This window comes from Meleagris gallopavo, chromosome 14 (assembly GCF_905368555.1).
Source record: "Meleagris gallopavo chromosome 14, MGAL_WU_HG_1.1, whole genome shotgun sequence".
In the NCBI taxonomy this organism is placed as follows: Eukaryota; Metazoa; Chordata; class Aves; order Galliformes; family Phasianidae; genus Meleagris; species Meleagris gallopavo.
The window spans coordinates 4,480,603-4,507,634 of record NC_139417.1 but is presented as its reverse complement, the minus strand read 5'-3'; the positions used below and the strand labels follow the sequence as shown (position 1 = coordinate 4,507,634).

Below are 27,032 nucleotides of genomic sequence, written 5' to 3'. Positions count from 1 at the left end.
CAAAATAACTGAAACAATTAGATCATCCTCAGCTCCAAAACTCTATGTCAAAACAATACCTTTTCCACTTAGCTAACACAGAATTTGATTTCTGTTCCATAACCCACCCATACTCTGCCTCTTAAAAACGTATTTGCGTATTTAATATTCTTAACTTTCACTGGCTAAGCCAGCTATATTTATCAAATCAAAACTCTGAGTACTCTGCATACCATAAGATTGATTAAGGTCCCTGTAAAGTTGTCAGAATATTCTGTTTTAAGACTACTGCCGAAAAGGCAAGCCAAACAGTACTAATTACTAAAAGAGTGTAATGAATGCTCTCTTTAGCGTTAGAAAATAACGTACATTATTTTATACAAAGTTTTTTTGATCTTGCACTTTAGCAGAATACATGACTTTCAGGAAATTGTCTTAAAAAGGATTCATACAGACACAAAATAGCATCAGTATCTCAGAACTCTCTTCACCGCTGCCAACTGTTAGAACCTGAAAGTATCTGCAACATATATCCATCAGTAAGAGTTAAAGGTGTCATAGCATAAAACACAATTTCTTCAGATATTAAGCTATGATTTGAGAAATTGGTAGTTTTTCAGCACAGAGACATGACAGATGGGATCAGCTCTACTCATTAAATTAATTTATCATCTGGCATGACATCCTGCTGGAAGAATTATGAAGGGTGTGTGTGTGTGTAACCCTGCTGAAGGGTATGCAGTCTTTGAAGTCCTAACATTTGCAAGTTCGTATTAAAAACGACAATGACGACAAACTTTTCACAGGCACCTCTGACATTTCCCAATCTAAATCAATTAACACAGCTGCCAGTCTGCTGGGCTATATTAAACCATATCACACACTAAAGTTGCTCCGCACCAAATCTTTAGTCAGCTTCACCTTATGTGACACCAGGAAGAAATCAGATGCAGAAACAGCTCCTATAAATACAACAGTCTCGATAAACAGCGATTCCAAAATGGAAAGAAGAATAGAACAGGATATTGCTTCTACTGACCCAACTGAAGAAAACTGAGAAAATATTTTAACTGTCTAATTAAAGCTTATTGCACTCAATCATCATTGCAAAAGTCTCTAAGTACATGTTTGGCTCAGAAACCTGTTTTAAAAAAAAAATCAGATTTCCAGTGAAAACAGCTCTGAGTAAGCACTAAAATTTCTGTCTAATAAGGCCTAGAAGCAGGTTACTTTAAATTTGCAGATAACAACACCTGCAGCACCTTAAATTGATCCTATTTAACATATTCATAGCTGACATTTTTCATTACAAATGAAATTTCCATTTTAATAAACTGTAAAAACGTTAAAATGGAGATCCATAGAATATTAATATCAAATAGTTTTGTTTTAAAATGAAAGCTGATTCAAACATATTGTCCACTTACTTTCCAAGTACATTCTTAGAAAAAGTCAAGTATGCCCACCGTAACATCATATCTACGAAATCAGATCTATGCAACAAGTTACTTAAGAAAGCCTGTAAGACTTAAGACTGTAGCCTGGAGCTGACCTACTGGTTTAACATTCCAGCACCAGACTTGTTGAGGATCTATGGGATTATACATCACAGTTCTTCCAGAAATATAATCCAGCAATCCATGGTTGGATGCAATGACCTCCTTATGTGACTCAAACACTGATTTTTCTCTCCTAATATCTAGCACTGGTTTTAACTGCCTTGTTTTTGTGGACATCTACAGAAGATGAGGCAGTTATAACCAAAGGAGTAGGGTAGTTTTTTGTTTATTAGTTTTAACATACAGTACATTCTTTAGCTAGTAGTTTAAGTCCAGGCAAACCAAAGTCCTTGTATCAATGTGATGTAACAAAGAAAATTTTATAAAATCTTTTTATTTTCTATGACTGTGTGTTTCCCTAATACAGTTAAGCAAGAACTCCCTTGCATAGAGAGAGAAAAAACCTAAGTCAGAATGTCTGTGATGTTACTGTAATTAAAAAAAAAGTTGACTCTCTGTTGTAGTAGTCATTATAAAACTATATACACATATATAGCCATTATCTCTGGTTACATGAAGAAATAACGAGTACTCAGTGCCATGTGATATCAACTGCAATAAAAAAATGCATTAACCCTTAGCTTTCTGGCTAAGTTGTGTTAGAAATGACTACATTTTATGTAATCATATACCTATACATTACGTTCACATAGATTTATACATTGTATCAAAACTAATAAAGTATTTACAATAAAGCACTTTAAGGAAAGATTACTAAATTATGGGTGTGTAGATGGACTTTGTTGCCATGGAACAGCTTCTGCACACTACTTTGCCTGTAGACTTTCTGCACAGGACTGTTACTTATTTAGTTGGCTTTCTTCAAACTGGGTAACAATTCATTATTATTACATAAATCTAAGAAGATTCCAATTATACCTCACCACAAGAAGCTGAAAATCTTGGTTAACCTCAGGATATGTATACTTTCACATGGCAATAATTTGCTCATAGTTAACTTATACATACTGTCTGTACAATTTCAAAGATATCCTGACCTTCAGCATTACCTCCTCTGACAAAAAGCACTTTTCAGAAAGTTAGCGAGCTGACTCATATCTCTACTTAAATTTAAACTGAATATTCCTTCTTTGAACTTGGTAGATGAACACTGGAATTTTTTTTTATTTTTATTTTTTAACTCTGCAGACTACCATAGAAATTAATAAAAAGTTTTTTTAATATGGTTGTAAGCTTTCACTATTATACAGTGCTCCAGAATTAGTAATTATTTTCATTTGTTAAAGCAGCTCCCAAAGGTACATTTTGGTATAAAACAAAGCTGTATCATGGGGACACAGTGGTAGGATGTTTATTTAAGAAATGAGGCATTTTTTTTTGTATTTTATTTCTGTTGTTTAATATGTAAGTACTAACTGGAACCACAACAAAGCCAACTGAAGGACTCAGCTCCATGTTAAGGATTGACAACATGAAAACCTTCATAAATCTGATCAGAACAGCAAAGTATGTTTTAGATAAACTTAGAAATAAGTAACATAAGTGCCTAACACTTGGCTGCTGCAATCTGAGTAATTGCCATATGCTGTGTGTGGAAAACACATGCAAATATATTATGTGCTGCCATAAAATTCTCTAAGATTTTTTTTTTCATAGAAACATCAGTAAAGCCAGTTGTTAGTATTCACAGCATTACAAGACATACAGCTAGGACTGGTAGACATTTTTATTTGTGTTTCTGAGCTGCTTTTCTATGCTTAAGGAACACAACAAAGACAGAAACTGCTGGATATTGGACCACTTCATACCCTCTTCCCACTGGTAGAGTTGCAGAGTGGGCAAATGCAAAAACCTCCACCCTTGTGGCTTAAATGCTTTGGTAATGTAGGACCTGAGCTTCCACACAGCAGAGGTGGGAAGCCATCTTACAAGTTCCCTTGAGAACAACACATGGAAATTACATCTGACCTAATTACATATTCTCCTTTGAAATAAATTAATAGATTATTATTAGGTTAGCTAGTTAGCTACTGCTCCAAACAAAACCGTAAGTCATAGAAAATAAGATACCAAGTTGTTCTTCCTATAAAGGATGAAACCTGTTGCACTTAACTGCTCATTGCTGAAACTAGATCCCCAGCCCATGGAAGAAATGTTGCTAGATAGCCCATGAAAGGCATTTACTAAGAGATATTTTGCAATCATGCAGTGCATAAATGAAACATTTATATTCCTACATCACGTCTAGGTAGTATCACTGAAATCAATAAATGTATCTTTAATAAAGTAAGAAACAAAAAACAATCACAAAAAAAGATTTTTTAATCTGATCTTTAACTTGAGTTATGTCTTCATCGTTCATAAGAACAAACAGGACATTTTGCTACTCAAGGATTACTGCTTTGTTTTGATGCTGTAAGTATTCTTGTAATTAAAATATAGGTATTTCTAATGTTTATTTGTCATATTCCCACCTATTCAAGCATGCTTCAGACATGGCATATTGACGCTGTTTGCATACTCAGATTCCACACATACATTCTAGCTTTCACTTTTTAAAAGAAAAACTGTATTTGCATAAGCCTGCATATTCTATCATGTGGTTTTAGAAAAACAAAATGTATTAAATTACTAACACCCACCTGTTGTGCTATGTCCCTGCCATCTATATCTGTAATGTTTACCCTGTCAGAAGCTGAAATTTTCCACCAGCTGGAAAGTCAGAATATTCCTTTGCAAATTATTTCATATGTTAGATAGAAGTGTATGATTTAATTTTAATCTCTTTACATAGCTACATGAAGCCTTTAGATAAAATGTAGAACTGAGTTTGCAGATCTGTTCTCTTCTATCCCTTATCTTTCCATTTGCTTTCCAAAAGAGAATACTTTTTTTTTTTTTTTTTTTTTGCATTACACAAACTCTATATTAGCAATTCCGCCTAAAAGAAATATTACATAGATAAGACAGGAGTCAGCCTATTATCTCCTCAAGCTCAGACGAAATCTGCAAGTCAGAAGACAGCATTTTGTATGAGTGGAACCAATTTAAATGTCATCTGTATACCCACACTTGGGAAATCCATTTGTGCATAATGCACGATTACTGTTTGACAGTGAAGACTTTCCAAAAGCTCCTAGGTATCAAGACCTATTTTGAGAAAAGCATTTATTAAATTCCTTTGTTGCTCCCTTTCTTTAGAAAAAGGAAAAAAAAATAAACAAGTCCTGCAATATCCCCCTTGCTAGCACACACCTGTCGTAACACAGTAATCAGATCTCACAGATGCTGGAAACTCCTTTGCCAATCTCCAAGCTGCCACTCAGGGTGACCCTTTTCCAAGCTTGAACTCTGGCTGTGGATTAGCTCCTCATCTGCAAAATCTTTAGCTATGATATGGAATTTAACCATTTTAAGATCCAGAAAATGTACCTGCTTTATAAACAGACCGGGGAGTGAATTCCAGCAGAGATCTGCAATTGTGATCTTACTCCCTCTTGCCTCAACTTTTTACAAAACAATATTCCCCATAATCTTTCAGAATTACACAAAATCTATCACCAAGGATACACTGCAGTAACTAAGTAAATACCTTGGTGGAACTGAACAACTTCCCCTCCAGCTCGCAGGTTAAACTCAGAGAAATAAAATATGTGATTAGTGCAAAAGTATACATCATACATTCTTAGATATACTTTAACAATTATATCACTTTCATCACAGTCAGAATTGAAACAGAATACTAAGATTTCTCAACTCTGTAGATATTATTATGGGCAAAGGCATCGAAATCTAGTTTTCTTCTATTAAATACCTAATACTAAACCTGAGTTTTCCCACTACTGCCAGAGTCCTGTATCAACATAAAAAATAGAAAGTGATATAGAGTGAATGAAGGGCCTGAGCAGATCCCTTTCAATAGTGTTAAAACACAGTTTTAAATGTTCTGTCAGGATCAGATCATTCTGACACAAGCTTGGTCCTATTTTAATCACTCTTAATTAGACCAATTAAGTTAGGTAGAGAGAGCATAGCGGAAAATATAAAATGTTTCATTACAATTACATGCTGGAGCCATACCCTCACATTAGTGATCTTTATAAATCCATGTATAAAATAAGAGAATGACTTTTTGAAGAGAATGTATTTTCCATATCATTTCTCTAAATTTCTTCTTTTTACATACAGTTATTTCAAGAAAAACTGCACATGTTGCTATTGCCATTTTTCACCTAGGAGAAGTGGAAATATACCTTTCAACAAAATTAACCTTGAAAATAGTTTAAGACATGTACAAAAAACACACATATGTTTAAACAACATTTAAATGACACACAAAGTACAAAATACAAATCTGGTAATCCATATTAAAATAATCTGCATTTCCTTCTCAAGATCATGACCAGTACAAGAATCTATGCATCACTCAATCATTTAAGATGTAATATTCTTATCTTGCATATTTGTTAAAACATTTGAGTTCCCTGATTTTCAAATCAAAACTTTCTTGAAGTTCACTTTTAAGAGACATGTGAAAAACAGCATGACAAAAGTAGTTGTCAAAGTCATATTGTGTCAGTATCATAATACTTTGCTATAAAATCATCATACAGATTATCACATACAGGCTGACACACAACCCTGATTCCTCAGAGATGAACAATTTTGACTGTCTTACAATAATGCTTAGAATTCTAAGTATTCGCACAGTTTATAATTGCCTAAATTCTACCTGTCTTACATCATACAGATTTAATCTTTGACAGTAAAGAAGTCTGCTTCCATGTCCTGTTTTGTCATTTTAATATGAAAGTAAGTGAAAAAAAGTAAAAAGGAGCATAGCTGGTGAAAAACAGATGTATCCACAGCAGGAAAAAAAAAGAAAAAAAAAAGCAAAAACCTGCAGTGGTGTGGTAGTGTTGTAGCAAAGCAAAGCGCAGCTCCTGCAGAAAAGAAAGAGGACTTATCAACATTGACATAATTGCCATAGCTGGAGATTCATTTTTGTTTTGTCCAAGGCTATTATCAAGTGCAACCACTGACAGAGAACCTTACTTCCAATTATTGCTCACATTATTAAAATGACTCCTTGAATGTCACAGCCATTAATTAGAGAAAAATAGCGAGACAGCTGATCAGAGGCTAGGTTCTTCTTCTCCTATGTAGGGATAGATAAAATTGTTATATATTATGATACCTCATAAATAGTCAGGCACTGTATTAAACTTCCTATGTCTTTTGGCACAAGAACAATGTGTATGTGGAAATACAGCAGAGAGAGCAAACTGCAGATAGGATTCCATGTACCACTATGAGAATTGTAAAGATGAGATTTGTGTTTAGTCCCCTGGGCTCATGCATTGCCATGCTCTGCAAAACATGCTCAGCCAACTCATGGCTTTAGTATCAGCATAACAGCTATTAACCATTATCAGTCTAAAAAAAAAAAAAAAAAAAGTTAACATATACCCCAATCATTTTCTACTATTGTTAGAAGAATCAATCTACAACAAAACATACTAAAGATCTAAAAGATCTGAGCACGCCATATAATGTAAATCAGCGCTGCTTGATCTTAAATCTAACAAAAACCTAGGACTATGTTGTCAAGCACTGTAAGGAAAATTATTCTAGTCCCACATTTAGTAACCAGAGCAGTTTCCATTTACTTAGAGAACATGAGCATTAAATAATAGATAGCTAGACAGATAAGTAAATATAGGAATTAATAGGAATAATACATGGCTGGAGACCTATTTCCAATCTGTTTGGAATCAAGGTTCCCAGGTAGATTTCAATTCACAAAGCAATGTGAGCACTAAATCAGACCTGTTAAAATAAAATCACTTCAAAAAACAGCATTCTATGTGAAGGCAAATTACAGAAGTCAGGTTCTCACAAAGTGTGTTGCATCACCAACGTACAATGCTTTCTGAATTTGTCATCTTTTTTCTAACAGCAAAACAGTTTATGATAATTATTTTTGTTGTTTTATAAAAAGTACTTTCACAAACGTAGCCAACAGAAAGATATGAAATAGTATGCCAATTCTGTACAGAACAAGGCAATTGTACTTTGCAAGCAGAAGACACCAACGAAGAACCCCAACCTAAAACATTTCCATTATTCAAATAATTTTTATTTCTTCTTTTATTGGGAACTTTAGCAAGGATCTGAATGCAAAATACTAGAAATCACATTGATTTAAATGCAGTTATTTCTTTATAATCATAGCATCCTCTTGATTTAGAGTCTCCAAAAGCAGATTTGTCCAGTTATTTAGCAACTTAAACATTAATAAGCTTTCTTTCAAGAACTATATTACACCATTACTAGAATCAGATCAAAATATGAGGATATTAAAAAATACAATGAAATATCCATAGAAGATTAAAAAAAAAAAAAAGTAATTTCTGCAAATAAGGATGAATATTTAAGAGAATTGTAATGATGGGTCATGTCAAATTTCCATGTAGCCTTGGTTTGCTCTCACACAGTAACCAAAGTGTATTTTAACATAGCCTTAAGCTGCCAAATATCTTGAAGAGCATCAATGACCTAAGTCCTTGACCATACTTCTGGAAGAAAAGTATTCCAGCTCTGTACTCCTTCTTGCTCATCTTTCTTAAATCAATATAGTTTAATAACAAAATAAGAGATTAAATATTACAAAAATCCAATCAAAAGCAACTTCTTTCATAAATTTTGTATTCTCAACTCTTTATCATTTTGAGAAAGACTGCATCAAAGTAGCTTTCCAAACAATATTTACAGTAGAAACTAACTCTTTTCTCATGCTGAAAAAGATTTCTGTCCTCTCCCTTAATGCTCAACCTGAGCCTTGCATATAAAAACTCTCTCCATGCACTGCTCACCTTTCACTTTTCTTTCTCATGGAATTTGAGTGACTAAACACGATATCTCTGCTTTCATTTTCTATTTATTGCCTAAATACTATTCTCTATCTTTCAAAGAAAATACATGTTATTTTATCATTGTCTAATCAATAGTAGACTGTACATACACTGTAGTGATTAATGCAAGTCACCTCATCTTTCAATCTGGTTTACAGAAAGAACTACCATCTTCAGAAGAAATCTGTTCTAGTTGTCTCATTGGCAACTGCTCAGCAGGCTTCTTCCTGTGCTTCATTCAGCATCCCGCACATATAAGAACCTGCACAGATGCATTGTTAAGCCCATTATCTATTTGTAGAAATAAACATATAGAGAACCATAAAATTCATTAATGTATACATAATACTACAACATCGCATAGAATAAATTACATCTACGTAATTTCCAATGAGATCTACTTTTTGAATTGTTGCCAAAAAAGTTTTAACTTCTGTATACCTTTCCCTAAAGTTCCATTTAATTTTTCATGAAAATGCATGTTTGGTTTCAACTGTATGTATTTTTCCTCTGATCTGTCAGAGCACACACAGTAAATAGGGGCAGAAATGAATGTTATATGCAATTAAATGTGGTGTTATTATAAGCAGACAGTCATTTTTGGAAACACACACATCCTGCTTGTCTCATCTAAACTTGTCTTTGAGTATCCTGGACATTATTACATACATTATCAATCAATGGCTAACTTTAATTAGGAGCTCAAGCAATAAAGGACAGCAAGAACATCTTTCTGGTGCTGTAAGCAAAGCGTGCTGTCAAAAACTGTTTTCTAAAAATGTAATTAATGTAATTGTATCCTGGCTAAAGCAGAAAATTTATTTCCTGAATCCAGGAAATAAAAGTAGTTATTTTTCTTTCTTGAACACAATCATTTCATAAAGTAACAATTCAAAGTCATTCCATAGCTACAGCTGTTGTTTGGGAATGTATTACATTTCACTGTTTCGTCACCAGAAGAGCAGTCTGCAAATTTGTTATACCAGCCCTTCCAGTAGTGCACACAATCACAGCAAGACATCAGTGCACAATAAGCCCTTGGGATGACTTCTGTACCTACACAGACTATCATTTTCACCTTGAATAGTTAATGCCATCAACTGTAAGGTAAATCTAGTTAAATTATTGGATTAAAGGAAATATTCATACTTGGATGTTATTTCTACAAAGGAAACCAAAGTTTCAAAGTTAATGTAATTCCTTACTTTCTTTGCAGACTTTTATTAGAAGAAAGCATTCGATTTTCAGACTTGAAAAACATTTGGGGGTATTTCTACTTTTCACACTGTCCTTATTAATTTTGCCTACACATTAAGTTATCTTTTCTTTCATTCATTCTAACACTAAAAAACAACAACAACAACTTAGAATTAAGGCCATCAGCAAAAGCAGACAAAGTAAGTTTTTATTCCAACAGTAAGCCCTAAACAAACTGACTACAAGACTGGTGACTCACGCATGTGCTATGTAGGTCAATGCACGAAGCCTGCTTATTTCAGATAACCTTTACTTTGGCTGGTACAGAGCCTGAAGGCAGTAAGAGTTACTTACACAAACCAAAACATAGAGTTGGGGGAGATATATACAGATTGAAGATAATGTCTTCAGAGTCCTAAGCAACACTTTCTATGCAATATAAGTTATAAATGGAGAAAAAGCAAATTCTCAGTCAATGCCACATTAGTACCTCTCAGCAATGCTTAATATTTTAAGAACTTACTCTGTCAATTTAGCTATTGCCTTGAATGCTGTTTGTAAATGGTTTAAAAAGAAATCTTTCTATTTACTGTAAATCCACCTGAGAACAAACATAACTGGGAGCTTTTATTTAAAAAAATAATAAAACCTGACAATTATGATAAAAGATACCTTCAGAAAAAAAAAAAAATCTCACCCATTTTGGTTACTCAATTACTGTTATTCTTTAACAGAGATGCAGCAGGCCATTCTCAAAATGCCTGACTATCACAAGGAAAATCACAGTGACTTGGGGCATCAGCTGACTTCAAGACAGGGCAGCTGATAGCGGAGATATGGGCCACTGTGGTGAATGGTGCTTTGACAAAATGATGTTCTGTTAGTAGGAGCTTATGCTAAAGCTTCCCACTCATCTGAGAGTAGACAGAGCTATAAATCATTTCCTTCTTGTCCCATCCTTTTGTAATTTAATTTTGTTTCTAGTAATGGTCCCACACAACATAAGTTCCTGTAAGTTCCCTGTATGCACACTTCTAAAAAAAAATACTACAGAATCACAAAAATAATCTTAAAAAAAAAGAAAAAAAGGAGATCTAGACTATAATGTATTCATACTGATTAAAAAATATCAACTAAATTGGCAAGTTTAGGCTCATGGTAAAGATGTAACACATGTACTATGGTAACAGATCCTCTCAGAATGCTCTGAATGGATGAGATCGCATGCAGGAAGACATGTCCCCAGTGACTTCTACACTGTGTTATAAAGTCAGTACATTATCGTTGTCATCCTATCTATATACGGACTGTAATTTAGTTCTAAAATAAAAATAAAACACTCTAGAAAAGAAAACCAAGAAAAAAAATATATAGACACAATAAAATAGAAGTTACACTCATTCTTCCTCTTCATTTCATTTGAAGTGACACAGCAATGCAGAACCTCATACTGTGTAACTTGTCTTCCAAAAAAACACAAGCAATCCTGATCTTATTAAATTCTCTGCTTTCACCTGCTGAAGACTCCAACAGTTGTCCAGCACCTTCAGGTTTTAAAGAAAAATAGGAAAACACCTAACAGCTTTTAAAGATACTGTCAGATATTTTAGCATGAACATTTTACATAATGTTTGTTTTAGTGATTTCTTCTGACTAAAAACCAACAAATCCCTGCTGAAAAACACAAACAATTCACCCTGGAAATAAGATAAATTCCTAGTGTTCAAAAAACAAAACAAAACAAAAAAAACAAAGCAGAGATGCCCCAGTGTTCACATGTAGGTTTTACAATTTTATTTAAACATATTTCCCATATTTCTGACGACACATGTTTTACTATAGAAGTACTTTCTTTAAAACAATAGATGTACATCTCTTGTACACATACAGCACAGAATCTGCTATATACATCTTCTAACTGTCACAAAGGAACTATTAATCTGCTGTATGGAACCAGAGAACATGCGTGGGTGTAAGAAAAATGTCTGTAGGCACTAACAGAAGGGAAGGCTACAGAGATTACTGCAGCATAACCACCCACATACATTTTATCAGAAAAGAGCAGCAGCTGAGTCATGGTGCTGACTTCTGCCCAGAAGAGGGATTTTCTCTGAGCTGAAATACATTTCAGTCACGACTAATTTTCATAAGACTGAATTTCCTGCATTTCAATGTCTACTTTAGGAATTAATAAAAACAAACCCTTACTTTCAATTGAATGGTGAGTGCTATCCTCCCTTTTCCCTTCCCATATCTCTTGTAGGAATCTTGCTGAAATCCTAGGATGAAACATTCACAAAAGTATTTTCATAAAAATTGGCTGGAAACTTCCAGATCCATTACTTGTATACAAACAATTATATGTATTTTAAATATGAGGCAAATGCATTGTATTTAAGTTGTTTAATACAGTGCAAATATGCATAGTATTATATTAATCACAATCTTTAGCCATGCTGGATGTTCTGAAGATACCCAAATGCTGAACCTCTTATGACATAACTGCTCACACTACTGGTACCTAATTTAGGAATGCAGGAAATCTGCTCCAATTGTTTGCTACAACTGAAAGCTTTTAACCTTCACTGTCCGTCTGCTGCCAGAAGGTCAATGCCACCCTTTCTGAAATGTTTCTCAAACGACATAGAAAGTGTCTGAGAAGACTAGAAGGGCAAGTTTCAGAACTGCAGGAGTCGTATTATCAAAGAAAAGGGCAGAATTATTTCTAAAGCAGTCAAATGAGCAAAGACTCAAAGACTCTCAAGATTTCAAAACAATCAACATATGGATTGGCAGGCTGAGACCTCACTGCAAGTACTCAGTTGAACATTCTATGTTGGTACTTATTAATTTAATTCTAAGTTCACAGAGGGATAAATATGTTTCGCTACTCATTACAGAACTATGTGAAAAGCAGTACAGAAATAATGGTAAACAGTAATTCAGTGCAGAAACTGATTTTCTTCTGTCCATTCTAAATTCCTCTCCCCACTTTATTACTATTTCTGAGCAAAAGTTATCAGCCTCCTATTGCACATACTCTGTGGTATAAAAAACAGAGCCACTGAACACACAAAGACAAATTAAATGTCTTACAGCACAGGGAGGTACACACATGCTGGCTTTAATCTATCTAGCCAGGCAACAACTGAGCACAACTCAGCATGTTTACAACAAGGGCTCATCTTAACTGTGGCGTGTGCTCCAGTTTCTAATTTCCAATCCTGCTCATTCAGTATGGTTTCTCTTAGCATCAGCTGTACCGAAACTAGCACACACACACTTATCAGTACTACCATTTATTCTATGTGTACATCCTGGGCAGCTTGGGACAATTATACGTGTAGCTTAGGTGAGGATTTAAGTCCATATGATTCAATGTATGAACTTCCTTTCCTTAACAGGATATTTATTTAGTACAAATGTTAAAAATTCTGGATTTTCAGGCAGATTGCTACATTTCACATCCAAGAACATATGGGGTTATCTTCAATTACTGTTATTACTGGAAAAACAGAATGTGCCTTCTTTAAAACAATAAATGTAGATTTAACAGGACAAACATTTTTGCATATTTACCCTAGTTTGTAGCTAGAAATTTATTTATTCATATATTTTTCTTCTTTCAAATAAAAGGTGACAAATTAAAAATCAGGAGTAAACTTCCCAGAATAACCAAGTGATCCTTGAGAAGTAGTTTGAAATTGCACTTTTGAATAGTATCAACTAGTACAAAATTTGTGACTAACCTACAGCTTCCCCAAAAATCCATTCGTAGCACATGCAAGTACTTAACTGCTCACGTGGAAAAACTGCAAGAGCAAATAAACAAACGTTGAGACATTCCATAACCAGTAAGTAGTTTACACCTTTCACTGTCATTTGTTAGATTCCACAGTACTTTCATGCTAAATATTCCATTTTTGTTTCAACATAAAGGTCAAATGAGGACTTCTTAATAAAAAAAAGACAACTAAATGGAAAACGCAGATTGAGTTTTCCTCTTCATCTTATCCAGACAATTGCAATAACACTCGATTCAAAAATAAATAAATAAATAAATAAAAATTCTGACATGTTATTAAAGAAAGACTGCAGCTTTTGAATAATTCTAGAAGTTTTGTCTTATTTCTTGACATAGTTTAGATAACTGACTGCACACAGTGCTCAGAATGCACTTAGCAGTATTAATGGAGACAGCTGATAAAGAGAATTGTAAAAGACAGTAACTCTGCATTACTAACAGTTCAATTTGAGCATGAACAGAAATAAAACTATTCCATTTGAAGAGAATAAAAGTATATAGGTTAGGCCTGCATCCTGACACCTAATTTTCTTTTAAAGGATATGGATGATGAGTGTACTTTTATAACGTTAACCACCTTATCTGAGCTGTTTCTAACTTTTTTTTTTTTTTTTTTTTTTTTTTTTTTGCATCCTTAAAGAACTGCTACTAGTTTCACATGCATGGATTTTTACCAATTTATAGACAAAACAAAATAATTCAACCTTACCATGAAGGACAACCTTGGACAGGGCATTCAGGAAAGCATCCCTGCTTTACTGCAGGAAGAAATATGCATGTGTGTATATATACATACATATATATGCACATACACATCTTTATACAGGTCCAGAATAATCCTGCTCTTTGTGGTACATAAAATGAAATCCAATTTACATGCTAACTGCTATCTGTTACAATACACGAGCCAAATGCAGATCCAGCAGAGATGTTGACTTTGACCAACCATGCATTAAAAGAAGCTGCTTTTACTGATTAACATCATTTACTTTGATTTATATATTGCACATAATCCCATTTTTCACCATGAATGTTATTTCCTAGATTTCTAAAACTAAAGATATTCTCTTCCCCTCTTGAGGAGCATGGCACATAGAGCTAAAGCATTTCCACACAGAGTCTAAGAACTTGTAATTCTGCTCCTGTAGAGTCTCTTCTCATCTCAAGAAATGGGTCCCATACTGAGGATCAATAGTAGGGAGTTTGTTCCTCTGCAAACACTGTACCCAAACTGCCTTCAAATGCAGTTTCTAGCACCAGACTAGCTGGTGGTACCATGTGCCGTTTTTCTTCTCTGTTTGGTAAGGGATGAAATAAAAGGTGATCACACCTCATTAGACACCACACACCCCATGATGCTTTTTACAAAAACATGGAAAGTACATTTACACGTCTGTCTGCACATGGCAAGACCACGTCCTGATGCCCATGGAGGGAAGAAAAAGTTTGAACTCTCCTGCCCCTTTTGTATGAGAGTTCAGTAACTACAAAAAATGCTCTGAGTCCAAACACAGGTGTTCGGAGGTGAAAGCTGTTATGAGAAGACTATTCCTGCTCAGCAACTTAAGTGACATCCATGCATCTTCTGCTCACTTCAGTAACTGGCACACGGGAAGAGGGATGAAAACTGCTGCTGCATGTAGATAAGGAAAAAAAAAAAAAGAAAAATAAAAAGTTCTTTAAAGAAACCTGAAGTCCCATCTTCTTCAGCACAGCCTACTGGATCCATCCTTAATTGAATCCCACCTCTGCTGATGCTTGCAATTCAGAAAGAAGCAGAGTAAGCAGACATCCTCTGGTGGCCTTCATCATCCCAGGCAGCTCACTTGCTGAGAGGCAGCCACAATCACACTGAGAAAAGCAGATGTCCCATGCTATTGCCTGACACTGCCAAACCAGGAAACAGCCAGCTTTAAATACAGCTTGAGAGCTGGTGCTGTTCTGCTTTACACATTGTTCTGCCTGAAAAATCAGTCCCCCCTAGATCAATATTCAAAAGAACATATTGCAATTTCCACTGTTGCAAAGTTACCAAACACTGATTGAATGAGATAGAAGTAGCTGATTTATAAAAGCTCATTGCTAAAAGAAACAAGTTAACAAATATAATACTATCTTTACAAGTCACATTCTAGAAACAGCAGAATTTGATGAAAAAGACCACAGGGCTGTCTACAGGAAAAGCAGCAAGAACCTCTTTAGATTTAAGGCTGAATTACCATTTATGTAACTTTTGCTTGCAAATATACAAACAGATATACATTGGTCACCAACTTTGATTAAAAAAAAAAAAAAAAAGAAAAAAAAAGAGTGTTTATCAGAGTTTGTGACTATTTCTGTTTCAGCTAGGTGGATACACACTTGTGGTGAAAGGAGCATTGGAAAATTGACAAACAAAACAATTTTTCCACTTTTTTGCAAGTCTCCAATTACTCATAGTCTGTAGTTACATTGTCAAAAATATCCATATACCCATCCTCGTTCTCCTCCATCTGGCTGTTTAAAAGTGCACTGGCTTCCTTCTCAGAAGTCAGTTTGACTTAGCACAGACAGAGCAGTTTAATTAGCAAAAGCAGCAGTGCGATCAAGCAAATATTTTACATCCTAGACCAAGCTATAATGTCCTCCCACCCATGGCACTTTTAAGGTCTTATCACTTTCTTACACTTTTTTTTTTCCCACTCTACATTGTAAATAGCCTCATCTTTGGGACAAATATCATTATTTCAGGCAATATTTACTTCACAGCTCGTGGCTCTCCTCGCCATTTCTTTACAGCTCTTCCACCTACTTGTGGTTACCCTTTCAACTGGCAGTTTTCATCCAGTCTGGCCTAGAATTCTTCTTCAGAGATTCTGTACCCAAATACAACTTTCTGTAGTTCTTGTTCCTTTCTTCAGGCACATTTTATACGGTCTTATCATATTGTTTTTTTAAATTCAAAGTGTATTTTATCTACAAATACATAAAATATTAAAGAGATTTCCGTAGTTTAGAGCAGTTGCTGGGGGCAAGCTGGATGAATACTGAAGGTAATAAAATTCTGCAATACTGCATACAAACCATCTCACTGTACTATTAAGAGCTGGGTACTAAAAATGCAAATGCTGAAGTGTTAGATGAAGAATATACTGCAAGAATGTTTATTTAGTATTGATTTTTTGGAGAAACATGGCTTTAATAAAAATAAGTACAGCTTGCTGTGTCCTGTAGTTTTTACAGAACAGAGATTAACGTGTCTGTTTAAAACAGAAACAACTCAAAATACAGAAAGTCCTCTGGAGACATTTCACTTTTCAACTAACTAGACTGCAAGATTCACTACAATTCCAAATATGGCAGAGGAAATGGCAAACAAAATCAAAAATGAACAGATACAGAATGTTCAAATTTCTAATGAGCATCTCATGCACACAAATAGCTGAAATTACATCACAGCACATAAGAAACTGTTTAAGTAGAGAAATACACAATCTGAAGGATAAAAGCTCTTTCCAGAAAGAGTTTTCTACTTTTACTTCTTATAAATATCTTGTCAAAAGGCAATCTCTACTGTATACTGTGTTTTGCTATTTATACTAAGGCATTCAAGCATTAGAGAATTGAAGGTGAACTAAAAAACCCTCTGGAATCTTCTCTTGCATTATCATCAAATCCTAGCACACACATTGTCTGATGAAGAACTATATCAGTTGGCCATTTCAGAGCACAGACATGAAGTACTACCTGAATAAGACTGATCAATGCTACAAATTCAGATTTGTTAACATATTACTACACCATTCACCTCAGTTGGTTCAGCTGCATGCCCTCCTTCTTAAATTCTTGCTCAACATCCACTTAAGATTAAAAAAAAAAGAAGAAAAAGAGGACAAAAATAAGTAACAAGGCATACTGTGCCATAGCTTCATCCCTTCAGTAAAAGCTATTTGGTTTTTCATACCTTACGAGTAGATAAGAATTCAAAATAAAAACAACTCACATTGTTTCATCTGTCCTCTCAGACAGCAGAAAGACGTGCTGCTTGTGCTCATGGCAACATTATTTTTGGTCATTATAATGCTGTAACACCATGGAAAGCATAGCAGCGACAGCAGAGCAGCAAGGTCCTAGGCTGCAGCAACATAAGACTTGCTCAAATGCAACAGCCGTACACACAGAAACTAAGAAAAGAATCTTACCTTCAGAAGGCCTCAGGCACACAAGAATCTCCAGTAAGACACTCTAACCTCCCGTGCCAACCCTTAAATGAGGTCTGAGAAGAAGTGGATCCTGGCTCCACGTCTTTCAGCCACTCAGGTGCATTGCATTGCATACAACTGAGTTCCCCTGGGTTGGCCCTGCCTTCCAACCAGGTCCATCACTGGTTCAGGCCATGATTTAGCATTTCTGCTACAGTCATGTCTTCATGTCTTCTTTACTTATGTTGCTATTTTGATTAAAAAAAAAAATGCAGAGCTTTAGCACAAAGTTAACTGCAATGTGTGCTGAGATGTAGTACCATTCTAAACCACTTGCTTGTAAGGAGCTATGTAAGTACATGCTGGCTTCATGTAACAATCTGGTTGCCATCCCACTTTTAAAGGTATTAGGAACTTAGTCCAAAGGCCATAACCATAACGAGTCTGCAACGCTGCCAAATCTTTAAGATGCAGATGAAATTCCTCACAAAGATCACTTTAAAACACAAGGATGTCATGTGAAGCAAGAATTAAAAAGAAAGAAAAACAAAAATCTTTATCTCTGTTGCTAAATTTCAGGAAGTTTATGGTCCCTATTCCTTCCTTGCAAGATAATTAGAGCATTACACCAAAAGGAAAGTTGCTTTTCCTTTTGTATTCAGACCTTGTTGCAAAAGGCACAGCTGTTCATAAATAAATGATGTTTAAAACCAACAGAAATCATTTATCCTATTGCCTTTCTTCCTATATAAAATATATACATTTATAAGAATACTTTCTCTTTACATTCACTGTTTAAAGGCTTGTACCTACATTTTGCATGTCTTAAGACCTCACACTTTTCATACAAATGAGTCTCCCTACACCTCTGGAACACAGCAGTCCCTTTCCATGGCTTGATTTGAAAAACTATTCACTTTCAGCCCCTAGATGAATGCAAAGGAACACTTTCAATCCCCCCTTCCTCTGCAATCCCTGCTGCTTATACAACTTTTCCCCACTTTGGGCTTTCCTCCCTACTCTACACTGTGGCTTTATTCCTTCTGTGAGTAGCAGTGTGCTTTGTAATGCCAGGAGACAGGCAAGAACGCTGACTTTCCAGTGACTGTTATCCTGCTGTTAACCAGAAGATTATCAAGAGCTCTGACAAAGCATTTCTCTTCACGTAAGCATTACTAAAATCTAAGTGACACCTTCTAAGACTGGAAAACTTGCTAAGAGAAGACTTGCAATGAATGGTGCAATTATTAAAAGATGTTGCTATCTAGTAAAACAAATTCTGATTATAGTTTAACTTTGGTTTGGAAATATTCAGAGCCTAATTTGTTATGCACAACTGAACCATCTCTACAGAAATAACACAATAAAATCCTGTTGTAGTATGCACGTTGTTTGGCAGTTACCCTTACACATAACATCATCATAAGTAACTTTAACTGAAACTGTTTTCAGTTGCCTGGACAAATGAAAAAAAAAAAGAGGAAAAAAAAAAAACCACCAAAAACAAAATAAAAAAAACTGAAGTAAATTTCTGTATCATAAATCAGTGTCTTTCTGCACTGAGACAATGCCAGAGAGACTAAAAACATCATGATGAGCAATATTAGCCCATAGACAGCACAAGGGTTTTGGGAATGATTTTTTGGACCTATCACAAGATAGGTAACTACTAAAGCAGCAAACATCACAAGAAATGTGTAATTATTGGGGTAGAGAGAAAAGTAGAACAGAAATGCACTGATACTTACAAGATTTGTGCTTTTCCCATCTGCTTCTTTCATCACTATGGCCAATGAGTCAATCTTTGAAGCGTGAGACCAGCCAAGCAATAGTTACTTTTCAGCATGTAAACAACTTTCTACATATACATAAGCTTTCAATAAAGACAAGGATTTACATACGCAGCATTTTGGCACCTTGCCACTGATGCATACCCTCTAATCAATTGCTCACACAGAACTAAATATTCAGCACATTTTGCATGCAGAACAAAGTGGTTATTTCCTGAAGAAACTGAATATATTGTAAAATAAACATGTCTAGCTGATAATTTTGGACACTTACAGCAGAACAGCTGGAAAAGGAGAATAAAAAGAAAAGGTTAAGCAAAATATCTAGGTTTTATTTCAGCTCTGTCACTAGGCTCTTGAATGACCTTGAGCAAATGATTTTACTTCTTAGCTTCTTCCATTTGTAAAAATAGCAACACGGATACTTAAACCTGCAAAATCATCAGGCTGAATTCTATTATATAAAGTCTAAAAGTAAAAAGTGGTTCTTTGAAGCTTTCCCCTCCCTAAGAAATCCATGAAGTGCCTGGGAATCATACGTTTGACTTCTACCTTTTAAATACATTGCAAGGTTCTCAACTAGATGTGGTAACTCGGGAAAAGGATCTAGACATCAATGAAGATATTAAAAATACCTGTTCAGTATGCAGCTGCAGATGAAAAGAACATGATGCTGAAATGCATAAAGAATGGGCCAGAAAATAAGAAGAGCTTTTCCACTGCTTTTATGTAAACGAATAGCACTGCTTCATCTGAAGGAGTGTTTGAATTACAAGTCATCCCTTCTTCATAGCGATAGTCTAGAATGAGAGAAAGCTTCAAAGATAATTGACAAAAATGACTGTTGTTTTCTTCCACCTTTGGACCAAAGGATTATTTGATGTAGAAGGAGACCAGGAGAAAGGATTCTGTCAGAACCAGAAGCAATGAATATAGCTTGTCTTGGGTTTGTCTCTGGAAGCTGACTGAAAGCCTTATCCTGTTTTCTTTTTTTCCTTCTCTTGTCATGAGGACAGGGGAAACAGTATTAACTGATACAAAGCCTTTGACATCAGCTTAATATTTTGCAGTCTTGTCTTTATTGGAAGTCCTTGAAGGTCTCTCTCATTTACATAGCTGCAAGTTTCTGAAGAGCCTGTAGGAAAATAATCTTTCACAGTTCTAACGTGGAGTTGATTGAGTGTTAGTAGAGTAAGGAGCATGATTTGACAAGATGACTACGCTTGCTTTCTTTCCTTAAAGACTCAGACAAGATAGCAAGGCAAAATATGCAAATGAGCACAGGTAAGTTAATTTCCCTATGCCATAAAAGAATAATTTCAAAACCTGTAGGTTTTGAGAGGTAAAGCTTTTTAAGACAAGAAAATGATAGAAGGCACTGAGATCAAGATTAAAAATGCAAACAACAACTGGACATTCATTTGTTTATAAAATAACCCATATGAATCCACTAGCAACAACAACACTGAAAGGGTTATTAAATCTACGACTACAAGCATGAATTAATTTCTAATAGAAATTAAACATAATAGAAACACAATCTACTTTTGGTGCTAAAATTAAAGGGTAACACGTCTAGCTCACAAAAGAAGGTGCTTAATACACACTCTAGAGCTTGCTAGAAAGAGGATACTGAATTAGTAGGATTGCATTATGATCCAGATTGAAATTCTTTGATTTCTATTGAGACTGCAACCCAAAGGCAATAGACACACTTTCAATTTAAGGAAAACACAATGCAGCTCAAAATTCCCAACACGTAGTCTTCATCTCAGGATTAAATAAATCAACTGAAATCATTTCTCAGGAATCTACATTTAGCATAAGAGATTTACTTGGTATTGGGGTTTTTGTTGTTGTTGTTATTGACAGTATTTTTTCCATGTATCACATGTCAGCAGCTCTATATTCCTCATCTCACTAAATCTTACGTCAGTGCATCATACCAGGCAGGAGCTGGAGGGAGAGCCATCAGATCATTGTCATTTATCTATTGCCACTTCCAGCCTTCAATATAATTATCACTTATAGTGCAGTCAAAGCCTGCTCGTAAGCATGATACAGTCAAATGCAATACCTTCCAATATGGGTGTCCAAAATTCCAAAGGTACAGAACAAACTTTTCTGCATATGTTATCAGAATACAAACATCAGTATTTCAACACTTATTTTAAAATCCCCAATTGCAACCTGATTTGCTTTTTAGAGGGAAAAGAAAGACAGTACCAGCACAGTACCAAGAAACTGCTCTTGATACAACTACTATGTATCCACATACCATGGGAAGAAAAAAATATAGAAAAAGCAGGCAAGTGTACATTTGAGAACGTATCTGGCCACCTACCTGTACTGCAGTTGGTGGCATTCACAAAATAGACCTTTAAGAGCTTCAATTTTGCTGAAATACTGTGTTCACATTGGATGCATTTATCAAGTATGTAAAACATTCCATGGTTATAATACACAGGTTGGCTTCGGTACCAGAAACAAACTTCATGAACATGGGCAGTTATTCAATTTACCAAGCAGAAATGTGTGCACTGTAGAATATCAAATAAACAGATGGATCTGCAAGGCAGTGAGCAGTGTCCATGGATGCGTCTCCGTGACGTAGGCACAGAGGCTCTCTGTAGTCTGGCAGATACAACAACCTTGTTGTTTGTTTTTAAAGGGAGACATAACAGGTAACATTATCTTAATGAGCATAGTACCTTTGCTATGGATAACTCCATTTTTATCATGTGTAAATTTCTGCATTGAATATTATATTAAAGTACCATTTCAAAGCAAACGATCTCAAATCAGAACTGCCCACGTATGTCTAGGCAGAGGGGATACAAATTCGAGAAGCTGACAGTAAAATCACAGACCCATAATCCATTACCAAATGATGTCAGTGCTATAACAACATACTTGTTTTACTCCGTATTATTTTTAGGCACAATTTAGACATTATACACCGCAATTGGCAACACCGAGCGAGGGGATTCACAGCTTGACATGTAAACACACTGCAGGGAAAGATGATAACGGTGAATAAACGTGCATCTTTCTGTAAACGACAACATTCAGCACAGTCATACACGGCAAACGGCTCTGAAGAAGCGGTGACCTCTCCCACGGGCAGCAGAAGGAACGAGTTGCAGCACAAGTTCGGTTTTGGTAAATCACACGGGGAAGCAAACCAAAGCCCAGCTGTTAATGACCCTACGCACAGAGCTAAGGCACAGCTGCGGGCTCGCCGCCGATCTGCCGAAGGACCTTCGCCCCAGCACGCATCTCAGCAGCCGCACCAGCAGCGGTGAGCCGAGCACGAAAACAAGCTCACCAATATGAATTAGCGCACGTAGCGCCACGGCATCCAAAACAAATTCGCGCCCCTCGCGCTCGCACGCGGTGTTTATTTCACTGAACACAGGACACGCCGTTTCGGTGCGGTAGATAAGCTTTATTGAGCGTGCCGACGGACGCGGCTCCGGATCCCTGCCGGCGCTCCGGGGCTCCGGTCCGGGCTCCGTCTTCCAGCCCGGCTGCAGGCAGCCTCTCCCGCCCCGCACCGCCCCCAGGGATCCCGCGGCAGGGGAAGGGGAGCGGGGCCGTGAGGGACGGGAAAGGGAAGGGAGCGCGAGGCCGGGGGCACCTACCAGTCCGTGTGCGGCTCGTCGATGACCAGCAGCAGCTTGAACTTTCTGCCGGCGGCCGACGAGGCGGAGGTGGGGTCCACCAGCCCGGCCGAGGCCGCCGTCTGCTTCACGGCGTTGGACAGGGAGCTGAAGAAGCTGCTGCCCGCCGACTGCTGCGGCTGCGGCGGCTGCTGCTGGGGGGGCGCAGACTGCGGTGGCTGCCGACGCTCCGCGGCCGGGGAGCCCGAGGCGGGCGCCGAGGAGGCCGAGGGAGGCGGCGGCGGCGGCTGCTGCGGGTCCGGCCGCTGCAGGTCCGTCATGTAGCCATTGGGCAGGTTAGCGATGAAGCTGCTGTCCGAGAGCCTGCGCCGCAGAAAGTTCATCATCTGGCCGGGCGGGAGAAAGGCGAGGCTCTGGAGGGCGGCTGGACGAGGGCTCGGAGCCGGGCGGGAGGGCGGCAGGCGCCGCAGCGGGCTCTGCGATCCGCAGCCGGGCTCGGTCGCCGCCTCACTGCCGGCCGGGGCGGGGAGGCGCTGCCTTCACCACAGCCGCTGCGGCTCGCGCGCCTCCGCCGCTCCCGCCCGCCCGCCTCCAGGGGGCAGCAGCGCGCGTGCGGCGGCGGCGCGGAGCTGAGGGGAGGCCGCGGGGCGCAGCGGCGGCGGCGGGACGCGGCGGAGCGGAGCGGTTGCCCCGCGGCGCCTTCTGCCGCGCTGGATCCGCCCTGACGCTGAGCCCGCCCGCGGCAGCGGCTGTAGCTAAGCTAAAACCCCGCCGTGAAGCATCTTTCGGGCTACGCGAGCTGCCGGGTTCGGTCTGTCACCCGGTGCAACAGTCAAGGCGCGAAGCTGCGCGGCGCTTGGCGTCAAGCGCGTGTGCGAATGAGGTTTTATTTATAAGCAGACAGCACGGGGCACAGCAGCAGAAGCACGCTCCAAGCCGAACTGTTTGCGGTTGCGCTCAGTACGCAGCGATGGGCTGCGCGTGCCGTGAGGTGGAGCAGAGCGCGGCGGGAACGGCAGCGGCTGGGAGCGGGAGCTGAGAGTATAAACGCTGTGAAAAACACCTGCGTGTGCATCATTTCCACTGGTATTACGTGTTCACAGATGGTAAAAGCACAAGGCTGAGGAGCTGTTTGTTCCTCCCCACTTTAACAGCTGCAGCAACAGTCTCTCCTACCTTCTCTTCTAAAGGCTGTAGACCAAATGAAAGAAAAACTCGAGAGTTTTTTTGGAGTACCAACTACTTTGCTGCCTGCTGAAGATACTACTGAGAAACAATCAGTCTGATTCCCTCAAAAATGATGCATATTTTTGAAATTGCTGTTCTAGATAGAAGAGTGATTGTAGAAAAACAGCCCCTTTGGCCAGACTGCTTCCTGTGCACCACCAGAAGTGCTGGTTTCACCAACAACAAGCAGCCAGTCTTGCAAAGCAAAATTAAGCACGGCAGGATGAACTACAGTCCATTCCACTCTGCACATTGACAAAAGTATTAAGCAGGGCTCTTTTGCAGGGCAAAAACCTACCTTCGGTGTCAGCTGTACTCTTTTGTATGAAGGCAAGGTATTTGCAGCCAGTGAATATGGTCGGGAGCAATTTAAATGTCAGGATCCATTACTGTAAAATGGATTAACAAATGATTAAACATCAAGCAGTTAGTAGCTCCCATTTGTGGGCTGGAAGATCTCCATCCTTGTTAACATATTTGCGTGGAAAACTTTTGTTTTCTGATTGATGGAATCTGATTCTTATCTGCAGTACTTTATTGTACATTCTGAATGCAGCAAAGTAATTGTGTTAAGATTATACAGACTGATCCTAACTGTAATCATGGCCAACAGCCTCGGCTCGGCTGCTGATGGAACAGCAGAACCCCATTCACACGCCCTGTGCACTCTGGAGGCATACAACTGGGCAGAACAGGTATGTCCAACTTTACATAATTCTGTTTGTATTCATTGTGCACTACTCTATTAGCATCTCCTCTGTAATTAGGATGTGCATTTTTTTTTACTTCTTCCATTATGCTACAATTTTAAAAATTTAGAATCATTCTTCAGTTGTAGACACCAGAGTTTTTAAAACATCTGTTAGAATACTGCCATTCAAAGCAGCCCTTAAGTACTGTAATGGCATTAGAAATCCAACACTGCACTAAGGTAACTGGCAACTGAACTTGGCTAAAACCTCAATGAACTTGTTCCCTAGGGCAGCACAAAACAAAAAGCAGAGCTCATCCTGTAGCTCTTACTATAAATGGAAAATTTTGTTCAAAGTGTATCAGTAGAATGACAGAGCGCTTGCTAAATTTAATATTATGTAGAACACTGCCTGAAAGAACTAATAACAGCACTTTTTGCCCAACTCACTATTTATGATACTTCAACACCTCACTACGCATTTATGAGTTATTTCAACATTGATTACATCTCTTAAGAAGTGAGAATAATGAATCACAGGTACACTGAGCGACAAAAATCATAAATTGGGTCAATATCAAAGCAGAGAGTACAATGGAAATTTTCTGTCTTGTTTCCTAACACAGAAATCACAATGCAAAAAAGATCAAATTACTGGGGATTAATTGTGTTGGCTAAGAATGAAGTATCCAAATCAGTACACTTTATAATGACTTTTCACATCTACACAATGGCATTAACAGAGAAACAACTAAAAGAGTTCAACACTGAGGGCTGCTCTGAAAGTAATGCCATATCAATTTGAAGACCTTGGCTAGACTGTCCTACCATACCCACTGTATAGTTCAGCTTTAGCACCTTCTGATTTGCATCTGTTCAGGCCAATGAAAGACAAGCTTCCTGGGCAACATTTTCCTAGCAATGATGCTGTCATAGCAGCTATGAAACAGTGGGTCACCTCTGCTGGTGCATATTTTTATGAGTGTGGCATGTAGGCTGTTATTCATCACTGGCAAAAATGCATAGCTAATGGCAGTGAATGTATAGAAAAACGGTATTTTATAGCTGAGAATTCTCTCTGTCAAATAGTGTTATTGTGCTCTTTATATCTGTTGTAGTTTCCATGGAAATAAAGAGGAGGCATTACTTTCAGAGTGACCTACATAGATGCAGCTTAGGAGCAGTATGATCTGAATTCATATTCTTTTGCTATATCATGTCAAGCTAAACTTTAGGCTGGTCAAATGCCTCCTAATATTACATTAGCATTTTAGAGAGAAGTAACTTTCAGGTAACTGTGTGTCTTGCAAGTGAAAGAGTCAGCCAAGTCATACATGCTAGAAATCAGGAATACTTAACACTTGAGCAGGCTGAATTTAAATACGTTTTAAATGAAAACTTTTAACATTTCATGTTGCCAGTTATTCACTGACAAAAATATTTTTGTAGACTTGCATAATTACATTCAATGGACAAAAATTACTCATCTTCTCAATCATTATTCTGTACATTATATTATACATATAGTAATAGAAATGGAAAGAATCCAGGGACATATTTTCTTTGAATTATGTGCTAGTATGTACTATGAGCCACATGGGCTTCTATGCACCACATAGTTAGAAAAAGAAACATTCCATTATTTGTGAGATTTATATTTCACTTGTATCAATTAATGGCATGCTTCTACTTGTGTTTATGTCCAGGTGTGCAGGTACAGCTCAGCCTGCAAGCAGGCAGAAGCTGGCTGTCCACACCAGCAGGGTGCAGGGCTGCTCACTGCCTGCGCTGCAAAGGCTGCAGTAGTAAAGCAGTACACCTGACTGCCAGCCAGGTGAGGGCAGGAACAGAGACAGAACCAAGGAGAAAGAACATCGATAGCTAACAGTGTGATGGAGTTTGGAATAGTGGGCACTTAAGGCCCATTTCCACAACAAGTGCTGGACAATCTCTGTGCTGAAAATAAGGCAAACAAGGAATGTACTCCTCTAGACTGTAGCGTATCTCCTGGCAATCCTTGCAAAGACGGAGGCTAGAAGTCTTGTTAAAAGGTTCATAATTTATTTAAACCAGTAGGTCATCAAAAACTGTCATACATTTTCCAT

General features: G+C 37.6%; 1 protein-coding gene across 2 annotated transcripts in view; it reads right to left on the bottom strand.

Moving 5' to 3' along the window:
• SYN2 (synapsin II) overlaps window positions 1-23,871 on the bottom strand; it is a 148,848-nt gene extending 124,977 nt beyond the window's left edge. The window contains exon 1 of one of the 2 annotated variants that reach the window (XM_085235735.1): window positions 23,031-23,871. In XM_085235735.1, the coding sequence (XP_085091861.1) occupies window positions 23,031-23,395 (365 nt within the window). In that variant the 5' untranslated portion in view covers window positions 23,396-23,871. The remainder of the gene's footprint in view (window positions 1-23,030) is intronic. The other variant, XM_085235734.1, reaches the window with a different exon arrangement.
• Between the last annotated feature and the right edge of the window lie 3,161 nt (window positions 23,872-27,032).